Consider the following 13,720-nt stretch of genomic DNA (forward strand, 5'->3'; position numbering starts at 1 on the left):
GGAAAGTGCTGAAACCTTTGTAAAAAGGTGTAGAGAGACAGACACTTTCTACAGTACAACACCAAAAATTATACCTTTAGAAAACATGCTGTTATGATGAATAGCTGAAGTATCTAGATTTACAGTTATTAAGAGTGTTTGCAAGAGACAATATATCTCAAGATATATAAATGGCTGTTGTAAGACAGAGATGATCAATTGTTCTATATGTCAATTTACAGTCAAGAAAAATCAAACTGTGTTTAATTTACTGTGACAGATATCTGGGTTAACTATGAGGAAAATATTCTTAATAAAATTAACTACATTTTCAGACATATTATAGAAGGCAGACTGCCCAAACTTGCAGTTTTTTAAAAAGAGGTTAGATAAACATTTATCAGTGATAGCATTTGAATGCCCTAAAGGAGGAATAGAGAGAGAGTTGAGATCCTTTCCAGTACTACATTTCTATGGTACAGAATAAATGAATAAACAGATGTGAACTTCTGGGTTTTTTTATTTTAGCTCGCTTAATTAAAGTGGAGCGCCCACTGTATGGAGTGGAAGTATTTGTTGGTGAAACAGCACGTTTTGAGATTGAAATTTCTGAGCCTGATGTCCATCCTATATGGAAGCTAAAGGGAGAAACCCTAACACCTTCACCTGTAAGACAGCTTCTTTATTTTCATACCGTAATTAACACTGGAAAAAAACATATTAAATAATAATGTCTTCTGAGTGATTTCTTAGTATAATCACATTGGGGGGGGGGGGGGGGTTTCTTTTTTGTCAGGACTGTGAAATCATTGAAGATGGGAAGAAGCATACTCTTGTCCTTCATAACTGCAAACTTGATATGACTGGAGAAGTGTCTTTCCAAGCTGCTAATGCTAAAAGTGCTGCTAATCTGAAAGTGAAAGGTACAGTCTGCACTTTGCTATCATTTCCATATGTATCTTAAGGCATCAGAACAACTCTAGCAGCAGAAAGGTCTATATGAACCTATTACTGAAGTGAAAGTGCTCTTCTTTGATTTCAGAATTGCCTCTCATCTTCATCACTCCATTAAGTGACGTGAAGGTCTTTGAGAAGGATGAGGCCAAGTTTGAATGTGAGGTGTCCAGAGAACCCAAGACTTTCCGCTGGTTGAAAGGCACACAAGAGATCACTCCTGATGAAAGATTTGAAATAATTTCAGACGGAACAAAGCATGCTCTGATTATTAAATCTGTTGCATTTGAGGATGAAGCTAAATACATATTTGAAGCTGAGGATAAGATAACAAGTGCCAAGCTAATTATTGAAGGTTTGTCTGACTTTCTAGGAAAGATTTGGACCATAGTCCTTGAATAGTTTTTATTGATAATATCATTCTTAATGAAATGTTATGTTGTAGGTATCCGTCTGAAATTCATTACTCCTCTCAAGGATGTAACTAAAAAGGAGCGAGAAACTGCAGTGTTCAGTGTGGAACTCTCTCATGAAAATATTCCTGTTACCTGGTTCAAGAATGACCAGCGATTACATACCACCAAAGTGGTTTCAATGACAGATGAGGGCAAATTCCATACACTCACAATCAAAGATCTTACTATTGATGATACTTCTCAGATTAAAGTGGAAGCTATGGACAAATCCTCAGAAGCTAAGCTCACTGTTCTTGGTAAGAATACACAAAATAAGTTACATGACGTATATTATTGGAAGTGTCTTAATAATGAAAAATTGTGATCAGAAAGTCTTGGGGTTGGTTTTGGTTTATTTTGATGGGGTTTTTGGGGTTCAGCCTAAATCTAAATAGTGTTTTCTAACTGTTTTACAATTTGTTTGACTTCTTTGAGTCTCAGTTTCACAATTTACAAAGGATAAGTAAAATAATTTTAAAGTGTCATGCAACTGTTACAAAATTAACTATTAGAAACTATTAGATACTTAAACGGTGCTCTGAAACTCCTGGAGCACCAAAACAATGTTGTCAGTAGTATTAGTAATAAGCTGAGTTGTTTCTTAGATATTTGTTGGTTTTTTCTTTTGCAACAGAAATGTGTAATATTTGTAAGGACTATATTTAATCCTTCTTGCAGGGCATAGAAAGGAAATCTATTTTATGGTAAGAACTAATTGTCCTTTCTGAAAGACTAAAATGTCAGACTGAAACGTATCTTGACTTTTGCTTGCAGAGGGAGACCCATACTTCACTGGGAAGCTGCAGGATTACACTGCTGTAGAGAAAGATGAAGTAATCTTACAATGCGAAATCAGCAAAGCAGATGCCCCAGTGAAGTGGATGAAGGATGGTAAACCAATTACTCCATCAAAGAATGTTGTTATTAAGGCTGATGGTAAAAAGAGAATCCTTATCCTCAAGAAAGCTTTGAAGAAGGACATTGGACAGTATACTTGTGACTGTGGTACTGATCAAACCTCTGCTAAACTCAATATTGAAGGTACAGTTATTTTAGTGAGCTCATCTGTAGTAGAGATCTTTTGGAATCTTTTTGAGATTGAGGGAATCAATCACTTTTTTTTTTTTTTCCCCTAGACCGGGATATTGAGATTGTACGTCCACTGTACAGTGTGGAGGTGATTGAGACAGAGACTGCCCGTTTTGATATTGAAATCTCTGAAGAAGGTGTCCATGGCAATTGGAAACTAAAAGGAGAACCCCTGACTGAGTCAGCTGTAAGCAAATATTTCACGATGTTTCTTACATATGTCTCAAAAATTTGTAGGATATGAGAGATAAGAAGGTGGCTGCAGAATCTAAGTGAAATCTCTTTCTGCTTTAAATAAGGGTCACTATAATAAAAATACTGTATTTTTTTCTTAATAAAACTAAAATATGGTATAAACTGAATCCAAAATATCATATCTAATAGCTAAATAATAAATTGTTTTCCATAAATAAGTACATTCTGTATTGCTAGTCTTTAACAATCCTGTATCCAAAGTGCAATGACTGTGCAATTCGCTTAAACATAACGACATTTAAAAATACAGAGTTTGGATTGTCTGCATTTACCTTTTTTTTTTAATTATGTTTGGTTTAAATAGATGTAGGTCACATTTTCAAGCTTTTTTCCATTACTATGACAGCTAAAGTTGGTTTAAAATCGTATAAGGCTTAATCAAATATTTTTAATTCTTTGCTGGGATGATCTGGAAAATTAAGAAACAAGACAATCATGACTGGAAATAATTTGGCAACTCTCTGGTTTGTAACAGTACCAGTATGAATAACACACAAAGCCCAGAAGTTCTACAAAAATCAATGCCTGGATAAGAAAAAATGACCCTTCTCAAGTAAAGGTCACAGCACAAGCTTAGTAATATCTAGTTCGCTTAGGCTTCTGACTGGTCTACATATGGATATATTGGCCCATTCACCAACACAAATGTGTTGTCTCTTGCTCTTTCTTTCCAAGAGGAAGCAGACTGTATTAGGAAGAGACTTTGAAAGGAAAGGTCTATGAATGAAAGTTTATAAGGTATATTGCAGGTAGCAGTGGGCCTAAGTGTTGTGACTGGAGCAAAAGACAACAGAAGCATGGTATGAGAAGTAGGGTCTCCTGTGGTGAGGAGCACAAAAAAGAGGTGAAACAATTTTTTCCACTGTCTTTTTTTGCAGGATTGTGAAATCAAGGAGGAGGGCAAAAAGCACTTCCTTACCCTGTACAATGTACGCTTAGATCAAGCTGGTGGAGTAGATTTCCAAGCAGCAAATGCCAAATCCGGTGCTCACCTTCGAGTGAAACGTAGGTGTCTTTTAAACTGAAATTAATTAATTAAGTGAAAACAAGGAAACAAGGTCCTCATTGTCTCTTTGGAATGGGTGGATGAATCTCTGTGCTGTATTAAACCCACAGCAATTCTTTCCAGAACAGAAACTCAAGGATTAATTACTCAAGTCATCTTAAGTTTTTAGTTAAAGAATGTCCTATATGTTTTTTAACCTTGTATATTGTTTATTCATATAAGAGAAGTAGAAAAAGGAGTTGGCCTTGAAGACTGCTTTGTGGTGTGGCATCATATGTTGTTATGAAATCAAAATAATACAAACAGAGACTTTACTGCTTTAAAGTATCATCTTAACCTGAGAGTCTGGGATCACAGTGATATCTGGGGATAGGGTTAAGGGTTTGATGGACAGGGACAGATCACACAGTTGAAGAACACTTGTTTCCCACTCCAATCCTAGCCCTTGCTATTTTGGAAAACACATGCCTTATCTAGCAATAGGCATGCAAGGCTTGGCAGGGAGACAGATGCACGGCAACTTTCCTGCTGACCTTGTTCAATTTAAAGAAACACGTTCTGCAAATAGGAAATTTTAGGTGGCCAGCCCTCCCCCTAAAAACCCAGGGTGGCCTCTTCTATTTAGGGAATTTAAAGAGCAGCATTGCGATGTCTGTCTCTCTTGAGGGAAGCCACCATGGAGATTAGTACATAAGGGCAGCAGCTCTCTCTTGGGTAGAAGGGACTAATCTGAAAATGATGTCTTCTCCTTACCAAGCTCGGGTAATTGGCTTGCTGAGACCCCTCAAGGACGTAACAGTGACAGCTGGGGAATCGGCAACCTTCGATTGTGAACTCTCTTATGAGGGAATCCCAGTAGAATGGTTCCTGAAAGGAAAGAAACTGGAGCCCAGTGATAAGGTAAAGAAACTAAACTTTATTTTTCCTCACGTTTCCTCTTACTTACTCTCTTTCAGCTCTCTTCCCCTTCTTTTCTCATTTACTCTCTGCCACTAAAAGTACTGAGGCACAGCAATACAGTAGTGCTACTGTGCCAAATGGTAAATCCTCAATAAATCAGACAGCATTTTTTCCCCCAGAAATTCCAGTATTCTGAAATACTGCAAGTATTTACCATACATAGGGAAACAAAGGTTACACAATACCAGTCATTACAATAATGACTGTGTGCCTGATTCTGCTGGAGACTCAGCTACAGGGGTTCTGAATGCTTTTTGCTCAGGTTAAATGTAGTTACAGTGAGAGGGTTTTGAAAGGTGCTATCAGGAAATGCTTTTTTTCTTCTGCATGCTGGGTTGCAGTCCAATTCTGCATATAAGGGGATTAAGAGGATTCAAATTCCATTTCAGGCATTTGTTCAGGCTCTCCAGATAACTTTCTGGGCAGATTTGCTTGTCAAGCACTTCTCACTAGCTATTTTTAACCCTTCGTCAAGTGCTGGCTCTTAACTGAGATCTAAGTAGGCTGGAATGCAGTTAGTCTAATATTTGAAGTTAATGGTAGGGGAAATACATGAAGAAATATGAAGAAATACATTGAAAAACAATATGAATTGATATTCTTGGGTTTATGGCTTCTTTTTCACATACTAGGCCTAAGGGAAATAATGTAGATGATAATACAAATCAGAAACTTCAGACAAATCAAACTTTCAAGGCTTTACATGACCTAGCAATGTTTCAGAACCTGTAATATAGTGATAATACTTTGGTACCTATTTTTTTTCCTTTTAAATACAATTTTTAATATATTATTTTCAGGTTTTTCTAGACCTTTCTGAGCTTCACCAAATACACCTAAATAAAGGCTATTTCATAAAAGAAGTAGAATATAGAAACAGGAAAAGAAAAACTGTTCATGGTGATAGGTGACCCTGTTACAGTAGTTAAGGACAGATAAACAAAACTGAAACTCAGCAAATGATACTTGTAATAGGTAATCACTTCTGCATCTAGGAATAAAAGTGTGGAAAGCTATTGATCAATGCAGTGGCTTGATAGTTGTTACTGTCTGGCAAGAAAAATATTCTGTGTTCAATATTCTGTATGATGGAACATTATTTTGTTCTTTTCTGTCTGAGCTATCATTATAATTACATGGAAAAAAACATTCCAGATTTTCATTCAGTTTACACATACCGTCAAAACTGTCATTAGACTTCAACTGAAATTTTATCAAGAATAATTTTGTAGTAAACAATGTATTTACTTGATGCATCACTTTCTGCCCATTTAAAATAACCTCTTGAAACACTTCCATGACTTTCTTCAAGAATCAGTCTAAATCTGCAAGTGTTACATTTCAGCTGTTTTTAATTCAAACCATTATTTTACCTCTAGGGCTGGCATTCAGCTGTACACATGTAACCTTTATTGAAGTGACTTCTTTGTCAATGTATTTGCTTGTCTTGGTCAAACATATGTTTGGCTTCATCTCAATCTCAGATGAGTATTCAATAGAACTAGTTTTCAGGGACACAGTGACCATTTGGGAGGAAGGACAGCATCTCAGTTCCTTCCTTACCTCTGAAACAAAAGTGGGTGCCTTCTCAAAAGTAACTTAAATTTTTAGTCTTCTTCCTCAGAAGCTCACTTTTCCCCTTCTAAACCAGCATGTACTACTTGATCATGTACTTCTCTGAAAATAAATAAAAATAATTCTTCAAGAGCTATGTTAAAATTTATGGCATAAATTAGTAGCAACACTCTTAGTGGCTGCAGTGCAGGATGCATCCTTGAGTCCTCCGGCTCCACGCCTAGAGAAAAGGAATGTTTGTGTAGGAGTAGCCCAATCCAAACTCAGGTTTGCAAAGTAGTTTCAGCAAAAGATCAAAATGGAGATATGTTTTTTTAGGCAGAAATTATTACAAAAATTTAATAATAGTAAGCCAAATCAACATTTACAAAAGAGTGCATGAGGGGGGTGCCAAGCCTCTTTAGGTCTTTCTGAAAGTTTTTACTTTATATGTAGCCAGGAGTAATACCAACTTTTGCCCATAAGTTTACTTACTTTGGTCTTTGTAAGTGCATGTTCAAAATAAACATGATCATAGAATAGTTTGGGTTGGAAGGGACCTTCAAAGGTCATCTAGCCCAACCCCCCTGCAATGAGCCAGGACATCTTCAACTAGATCAGGTTGCTCAGAGCCCTGTCCAGCCTGACCTTGAATGTTTCCAGGGATGGGCCACGTACCACCTCTCTGGGCAACCTGTACCAGTGTTTTACCACCCTTAAAAAAAAATTCTTCCTCATGTCTAACCTGAATCTCCACTCTTTTACTTTAAAATCATTACCACTTGTCCTGTCGTAACAGGCCCTTCTAAAAAGTCTGTCCCCATGCTTCTTATAGGCTCCTTTTGAGTACTGAAAGGTCACAATAACGTCTCTCAGGACTTTCTCTTCTCCAGGCTGAACAACCCCAACTCTTTCAGCCTATTCTCACAGAACAGATGTTCCATCCCTCTGATCATCTTGATGGCCCTCCTCTGGACCCTCTTCAGTAGGTCCATGTCTTACCAGGAGCTCAAGTCAGCCTCATTTTGAACTTGGATAGTAGACTCAGGTTCTGTAATACAAGGACACAAATACCTTAAAACATGGGGAAACTTAGAATTGCAATTTCTTGTAAGTGGAAGGACAAAACAGAAATTATTCTTAAAATCCACAAAGCATTTGTGTCTTGAGTTATAGCTAGTATATACAAAAAGAAAGCATCGAAATTTTCTATAAAAGTAAACAACCAAACTCCACAGATAACTATAAATAGCAATGCTCTTTCACTAAATAATTATTAAATATTTGTTGTGGATACTTAAAAAGGGTTTTTTATGTACTTTATAAGGTCGTGCCACGTGCTGAAGGGAGAGTTCACACACTTATTCTTAGAGACGTCAAGTTAACAGATGCAGGAGAGGTATCACTGACAGCAAAAGATTTCAGAACTCAAGCAAATCTGTTTGTGAAAGGTAAGTCAGTCGTTTTAGTTTTACCATAGTTAGCATGAATGGTCCATTCATGATTCACCCTGGAATAGGATGTTAATAATAATACATATATAAAATTAGTAGGATCATACATATGATGTTGGACTGTTAGATAACTTTCCTGATTGAAAAAGCCACTTACTTAAAATCTTTATACTGAGGGAAGAGGGAAATACTGGAAATGTGTCAGATATGAGACATGCATCAGTTCATTAGGATTTCCAGGGCTTCATTACAGACTTGAACATTCAATTGGCCTCAAGATGACCCACAAATACTGGCCTTTATGGCTCCAAATGCATTTTTTCTGTTCTTCGGAGTATCCAGAAACCTATGAGAGCACAACTATACCATTAGTCAAGTGACATAATATTGACTGCTTGCAAGCTGTGTATGGCTAAGAAGTTCAAAAACTGCACACACTTCTGACTAATTTAAAATTTAAAACTATCCCTGAAGTTCAGGGAGTAACTTCAGAGTCACTGAGATCACATGGGTCAAGTTAAACTAAAGAAAACTGAGTTGCAAGGCTTTGTGATGATTTGTGAGTAAAAACCCCATGGACAAGGATATCATTCAGTCTAATCTTACAGTAGGCTAAAAATGAGGAAATTAGCTGAATTAATTGAACATGTCTTGGCATTAAAAATATAAAAGAAGCTTCAGCAGAGACATCTGAGAGCCTTTTTGATTATTCAATCAAGGAAAATTTAGTAAACAGTATTGGACAATTTTGTAGCAGCAGAGGAATTGCTATAATTTAGACCTTTTCTATCAAAAATCTTCTTCTTTTAGAACCCCCAGTTGAATTTACTAAACCACTTGAGGACCAGACTGTTGAAGAGGAGGCCACTGCAATACTGGAATGTGAAGTTTCCAGAGAAAATGCAAAAGTTAAATGGTTCAAAAATGGAGAAGAAATTCACAAAACAAAGAAGTATGACATAATTTCCGATGGAAGGGTCAGAAAACTCATTATTCATGGCTGCACACTGGATGATGCAAAAACATATACTTGTGATGCTAAGGATTTTAAGACATCGTGTTTTCTCAATGTAGAACGTAAGTAATTTACAATTTTCTACAAAATGTCTAAATGCTATAAACACTAGGTACTAGTATCTATGGCTGGCAATAATATCCATGTCAGCAATTTATTCTTCTCTACGGAGACTTTCCTATACTAAAAATTGTCTTTTCTCTTACAGCTATTCGTCTTGAGTTCCTGAAACCCCTGACTGATCTTGAAGTTAAAGAAAAACAAGCTGCTCGGTTTGAATGTGAAATTTCTCGTCCGGGTGTCAAGGTCAATAATCATACTTATTAATCTGAGTAACTCCTTCAACTAGAGTATTTGTTTGGTTTTGGTTTTGATTTTTTGTTGTTGTTGTTTGGGTTTTTTTTTTTTTTGTTTTTTAATTGACAACTTTATTGTTTTGTTACAAAACAATACACAACTGAAATCTAATATGAATATGTTAATAACCATGCTGATTTGTTCTAAAACAGGTGAAGTGGTTTAAGGATGGCATTGAAATCAGAAAAGGCAAAAAGTATGACATAATTTCCAAAGGTGCAGAACACATTCTTGTGGTCAGTAAATGTGTCTTCGATGATGAAGCTGAATATGCATGTGAAGCAAAAACAGCTCGAACTTCAGGCCTACTTACAGTGATAGGTAAACACAGTGTTTTATAATCTAATCTATGAACAAGAAAAAATGGCGTTTTGATGAAAGGCTTTAATCATCCTTCTAAATTCTTATTGCAGAGGAAGAGGCTGTTTTCACAAAAAATCTTCCTGATCTTGAAGTAAATGAAAATGACACTGTAAAATTGATTTGTGAAGTTTCAAAGCCCAATGCTGAAGTTAGTTGGTTTAAAGGAGATGATGAGGTGCCTGATGGTGGCAGATTTGAACACATTTCTGAAGGCCGAAAGAGAGTTCTTCTCATACGTAATGCTCATCCTGAAGATGCTGGCAAATATACTTGCAAGCTCCGAAGCTCTAGCACAACCGGAAAACTCACTGTACATGGTAAGAGAGTTATTCTGGTGGCCTTGTTTTCTGGGAAAAAAATAAAGAATTAAAAAATCTAAAAATCAATAAGAATATGCAACTTGGTTTATTATCTTCAGAAGTAAATAAAAATAAAATAAAATCATATTTATCTGCAAAAATATTTTCTTTCAGAACTTGCAGCAGAATTTCTTACCAGACCACAGAACATTGAAGTGCTTGAAGGAGACAAAGCTGAATTTGTTTGTTCAGTATCCAAAGAGGCAATTGCAGTACAGTGGCTGAGGGGTGACACAGTCCTGGAGCCTGGTGATAAGTATGACATCATTTCAGATGGCAAAAAGAGAATGCTTGTGGTTAAAGACTCTATTCTAGGAGATGCAGGAAAGTATAATGTCATGGTTGGTGAAGCTAAAGCTACAGCACGCTTAACAGTGATTGGTAAGCTTTATTTTATCAATGTGCATGTACATATTTTGTTGCATTCCTTATGCTAGATGATGTCCTATTTCTTCTATTTTCTCAATTTCAGAAAAACTGAGGATTATAACTCCTCTTAAGGACCAAGAAGTTAATGAGGGTCAAGAAATTATCTTCAACTGCGAAGTCAATAAAGAAGGTGCCAAAGAGAAGTGGTACAAAAATGATGAGGCAATATTTGATAGTGCAAAATACATTATTGTCCAGAAGGATTTAGTTTACACTCTCAGAATCAGAGATGCACAGCTGAAAGATCAAGCTACCTATACTATCTCACTGTCAAACCAGAGAGGTGAACACGTCAAAAGCTCTGCTGCCTTAACAGTATTAGGTAAATAACTTGCACTGTATTAAAATTATTTCATCATCTTACATTCAATTTCACATGAGGATCATGAGGATCTAAATTAATCACCTGGGTTTCTTTGTCTTAACAGAGGAGGATCTCAGAATTGTTGAGCCCCTTGAAGACATTGAGACCATGGAAAAGAAAACTGTCACATTCTGGTGCAAAGTCAATCGCCTTAATGCAACCCTCAAATGGACAAAGAATGGTGAAGAGATCACGTTCAGCAAGCGCATTTTGTACAAAATTGACAAATACAAACATTCACTCATCATTAAAGACTGTGGGTTTATAGATGAAGGTGAATACACTGTTACTGCTGGTCAAGACAAATCTGTTGCAGAGCTTCTCATCACAGAAGCACCAGCAGACTTCATTGAGCATCTCCGAGACCAGACTGTCACTGAATTTGATGATGCTGTCTTTACATGCCAGCTGTCCAAAGAGAAAGCCAGTGTCAGATGGTACAGAAATGGAAGAGAAATCAAAGAAGGCAAAAAGTGTGTACATTTTATTATGTTTGTTAATATGCCAAACATGCTTGCTTACCTTGTTGCTTTGTCTGGAAACTAAAATACTGTGTACTTTTCTCCACTCTAAAGATACCAGTTTGAAAAGGACGGAAATCTGCACAGATTAATCATAAAAGATTGTAGACTTAATGATGAGTGTGAATATTCCTGTGGAGTGGATGACAGGAAGTCTAGAGCAAGACTTTTTGTTGAAGGTATGAGTAAAATTTAATAGTATTTATTTATTCATTATTTAGTAATAATAGAAGCAATATGCAAATTACACGAAATTGATTGACATTTCAGAAATCCCTGTTGAGATCATCCGACCACCACAAGATATTTATGAAGCTCCTGGTACAGATGTCATCTTCACAGCTGAGTTGAACAAAGATGGTGTGGAGGTCAAGTGGTTGAGAAACAACATGATTATTGTCCAAGGTGATAAACATCAGATGATGAGTGAAGGAAAAGTCCACAGGCTGCAGGTGTGCGATATAAAGCCCCGTGACCAAGGGGAATACAGATTTATTGCCAAAGATAAGGAAGCTAGAGCTAAGCTTGAATTAGCTGGTAAGTTGCTTGCTTTGTGTTTCTTTTATAGTATCTTTTATTAGTGAATTAACTACTGTTGTGGTTTAACCTGAGCTAGCAATACAACCATGAGAGCCACTCACTCACTCTCCCCACCCCAATAGGGGAGAAAATCGAGAAGGGAGCAGAAAATTGGATTGAGATAAACACAGTTTAATAAAATAACAAAATACTCATACACTACTAGTAAATATCTATATAAAATAGAAATAAAAGATACTCAAGGCGTTTTCTCATGATTTCTGTCCACAACTGAGCAGCCAGTCCCAGGAAGCCACAGCAGGTCCTGAAAAAAAGGAAGAAGGCAGAAAGGCTTAGAGGCCTCTGCAAAATGGCAAAAAGCCAAACTAAACGTCCTGCACAAAAACTCCCCCAGCTCTGACAAAAAGAGCGAAAAAGCAAGAGCAAGAAACACCCAGTGAGAGAGAGAGCGGAAGGTGTCCCCTCCTCCTTAAATATGAAGCATGACACTAATAGGATGGAATACTCTTATTGATCAGTCTGGATGTCAGTCGAGCTCTGCCCCATCCATGCCTCACACCTGTGGGTGGAGCACTCAGAGTGTCCTTGACCCTCAGACCAGACCAATTAAAAACATTAACTCTGTGCTGGGGTGTTTTGTCTTGTTCTCAAACTAAGTCCAAATAATGACCGTGCTAGCTATGGAAAGGTTCCTAACTGCACGAAGAAAATTAACTCTTTTTCAGTCAAACCAGCACAACTACTTACCTAAATTCTTTTTTGTTCTTTCAAAGAGTCTAATTAAAATGAATGTACAATCAGGCTGAGACAAGTGCAAGTCTGTTAAACTGTATGAATTATAATTCAGACAACAAACATTTTTTATTATACCACACTGATCCAACTGTTGAGGAAAATATAAGTCACTTTTCAGTGTCTATATCAAAGAGCATTAACTGAGCTTAAAGGAGAGAGAACCTTTTCATTAGGTCACTGCAGATCTAAAACGTGAAAATTACTTGGTCTACTCATTTCAGTCATCTAAGAAATTTAATTCCTAATTTGTCTATTTTACATGATCAAACCAATAAAATACATTAAACAAGTGCTCAAAAAGCAACTCCCTCTTCCCCGATTTTATAGGAGGACACAGTACATACTGAATTTCTTTCCCTGGAGCAATCCAGTGAGTATACGAAGGATTTGCTTAGAATTCACACAACAGCCCCTTTTACTTTTCTATGTTAGCTTTTTTGCTGACTGCACAAATACATCTTATGTATATATATGTAAGTACTTACTCATCACATTTGTCTTTCTTAGCCGCACCTAAAATCAAGACTGGTGATCAAAACCTTGTGGTTGATGTTGGGAAGCCTTTAACTATGACTGTTCCATATGATGCCTACCCAAGAGCAGAAGCTGAATGGTTGAAAGGGGAGGAAAGTCTGCCCACAACAACTGTTGATACAACAACTGACTGCACTACCTTCAAAATTTATGAAGCAAAGAAATCAGATAAGGGAAGGTACAAGATTATTCTTCGAAACAAACATGGCCAAGCAGAAGCATTCATCAATGTAGAGGTCATTGGTAAGCATTCCCATTATTAAAACCTTGCTTACATTTATTTAAGCCAGAGGAATAAAAAGGAAAAAGGAGAAAAAGAAAAAGATGCAATACCCTAAAATATTGTCATGTCTTTGTTAGATGTTCCAGGTCCAGTTAGAAACTTGGAAGTCACTGAAACTTATGATGGTGAAGTTGGCCTTGCCTGGGAAGAGCCAGAAAGTGATGGTGGAAGTAAAATATTAGGCTACGTCATTGAAAGACGTGATATCAAGCGTAAGACTTGGATTGTGGTCACTGATCGTGCTGAAAATTGTGAATACACTGTTACTGGACTTCAAAAAGGAGGAGTTGAGTATCTCTTCCGTGTCAGTGCACGAAACAGAGTGGGCACTGGTGAGCCAGTGGAAACAGAGACACCTGTGGAGGCTAAGAGCAAATTTGGTGAGCAAAATTATAAAAAAATTCAGTGTTTGATGACACTGTAAGAAAAGCAGTACAAACTCTAACAATAGCTA

At 36.9% G+C, this 13,720-nt stretch overlaps 1 protein-coding gene across 6 annotated transcripts in view; it reads left to right on the forward strand.

Annotated features, from left to right (window-relative positions):
* Positions 1 to 13,720, forward strand: part of LOC309441494 (titin-like) — a 242,725-nt gene that overhangs the window by 144,295 nt on the left and 84,710 nt on the right. For all 6 annotated transcript variants that reach the window (XM_082056179.1, XM_082056180.1, XM_082056181.1 and 3 more), the window contains 20 exons: positions 508 to 647; positions 776 to 902; positions 1,022 to 1,288; positions 1,379 to 1,645; positions 2,163 to 2,429; positions 2,525 to 2,664; positions 3,611 to 3,737; positions 4,496 to 4,638; positions 7,580 to 7,703; positions 8,517 to 8,783; positions 8,930 to 9,027; positions 9,231 to 9,399; positions 9,492 to 9,758; positions 9,915 to 10,181; positions 10,273 to 10,551; positions 10,658 to 11,066; positions 11,169 to 11,293; positions 11,385 to 11,651; positions 12,957 to 13,226; positions 13,344 to 13,646. In XM_082056179.1, coding sequence (XP_081912305.1) covers positions 508 to 647; positions 776 to 902; positions 1,022 to 1,288; positions 1,379 to 1,645; positions 2,163 to 2,429; positions 2,525 to 2,664; positions 3,611 to 3,737; positions 4,496 to 4,638; positions 7,580 to 7,703; positions 8,517 to 8,783; positions 8,930 to 9,027; positions 9,231 to 9,399; positions 9,492 to 9,758; positions 9,915 to 10,181; positions 10,273 to 10,551; positions 10,658 to 11,066; positions 11,169 to 11,293; positions 11,385 to 11,651; positions 12,957 to 13,226; positions 13,344 to 13,646 — 4,323 coding nt within the window. The remainder of the gene's footprint in view (positions 1 to 507; positions 648 to 775; positions 903 to 1,021; positions 1,289 to 1,378; positions 1,646 to 2,162; positions 2,430 to 2,524; positions 2,665 to 3,610; positions 3,738 to 4,495; positions 4,639 to 7,579; positions 7,704 to 8,516; positions 8,784 to 8,929; positions 9,028 to 9,230; positions 9,400 to 9,491; positions 9,759 to 9,914; positions 10,182 to 10,272; positions 10,552 to 10,657; positions 11,067 to 11,168; positions 11,294 to 11,384; positions 11,652 to 12,956; positions 13,227 to 13,343; positions 13,647 to 13,720) is intronic.

Source organism: Streptopelia decaocto (genome assembly GCF_964273445.1).
Source record: "Streptopelia decaocto genome assembly, chromosome: 6".
Classification (NCBI taxonomy): domain Eukaryota; kingdom Metazoa; phylum Chordata; class Aves; order Columbiformes; family Columbidae; genus Streptopelia; species Streptopelia decaocto.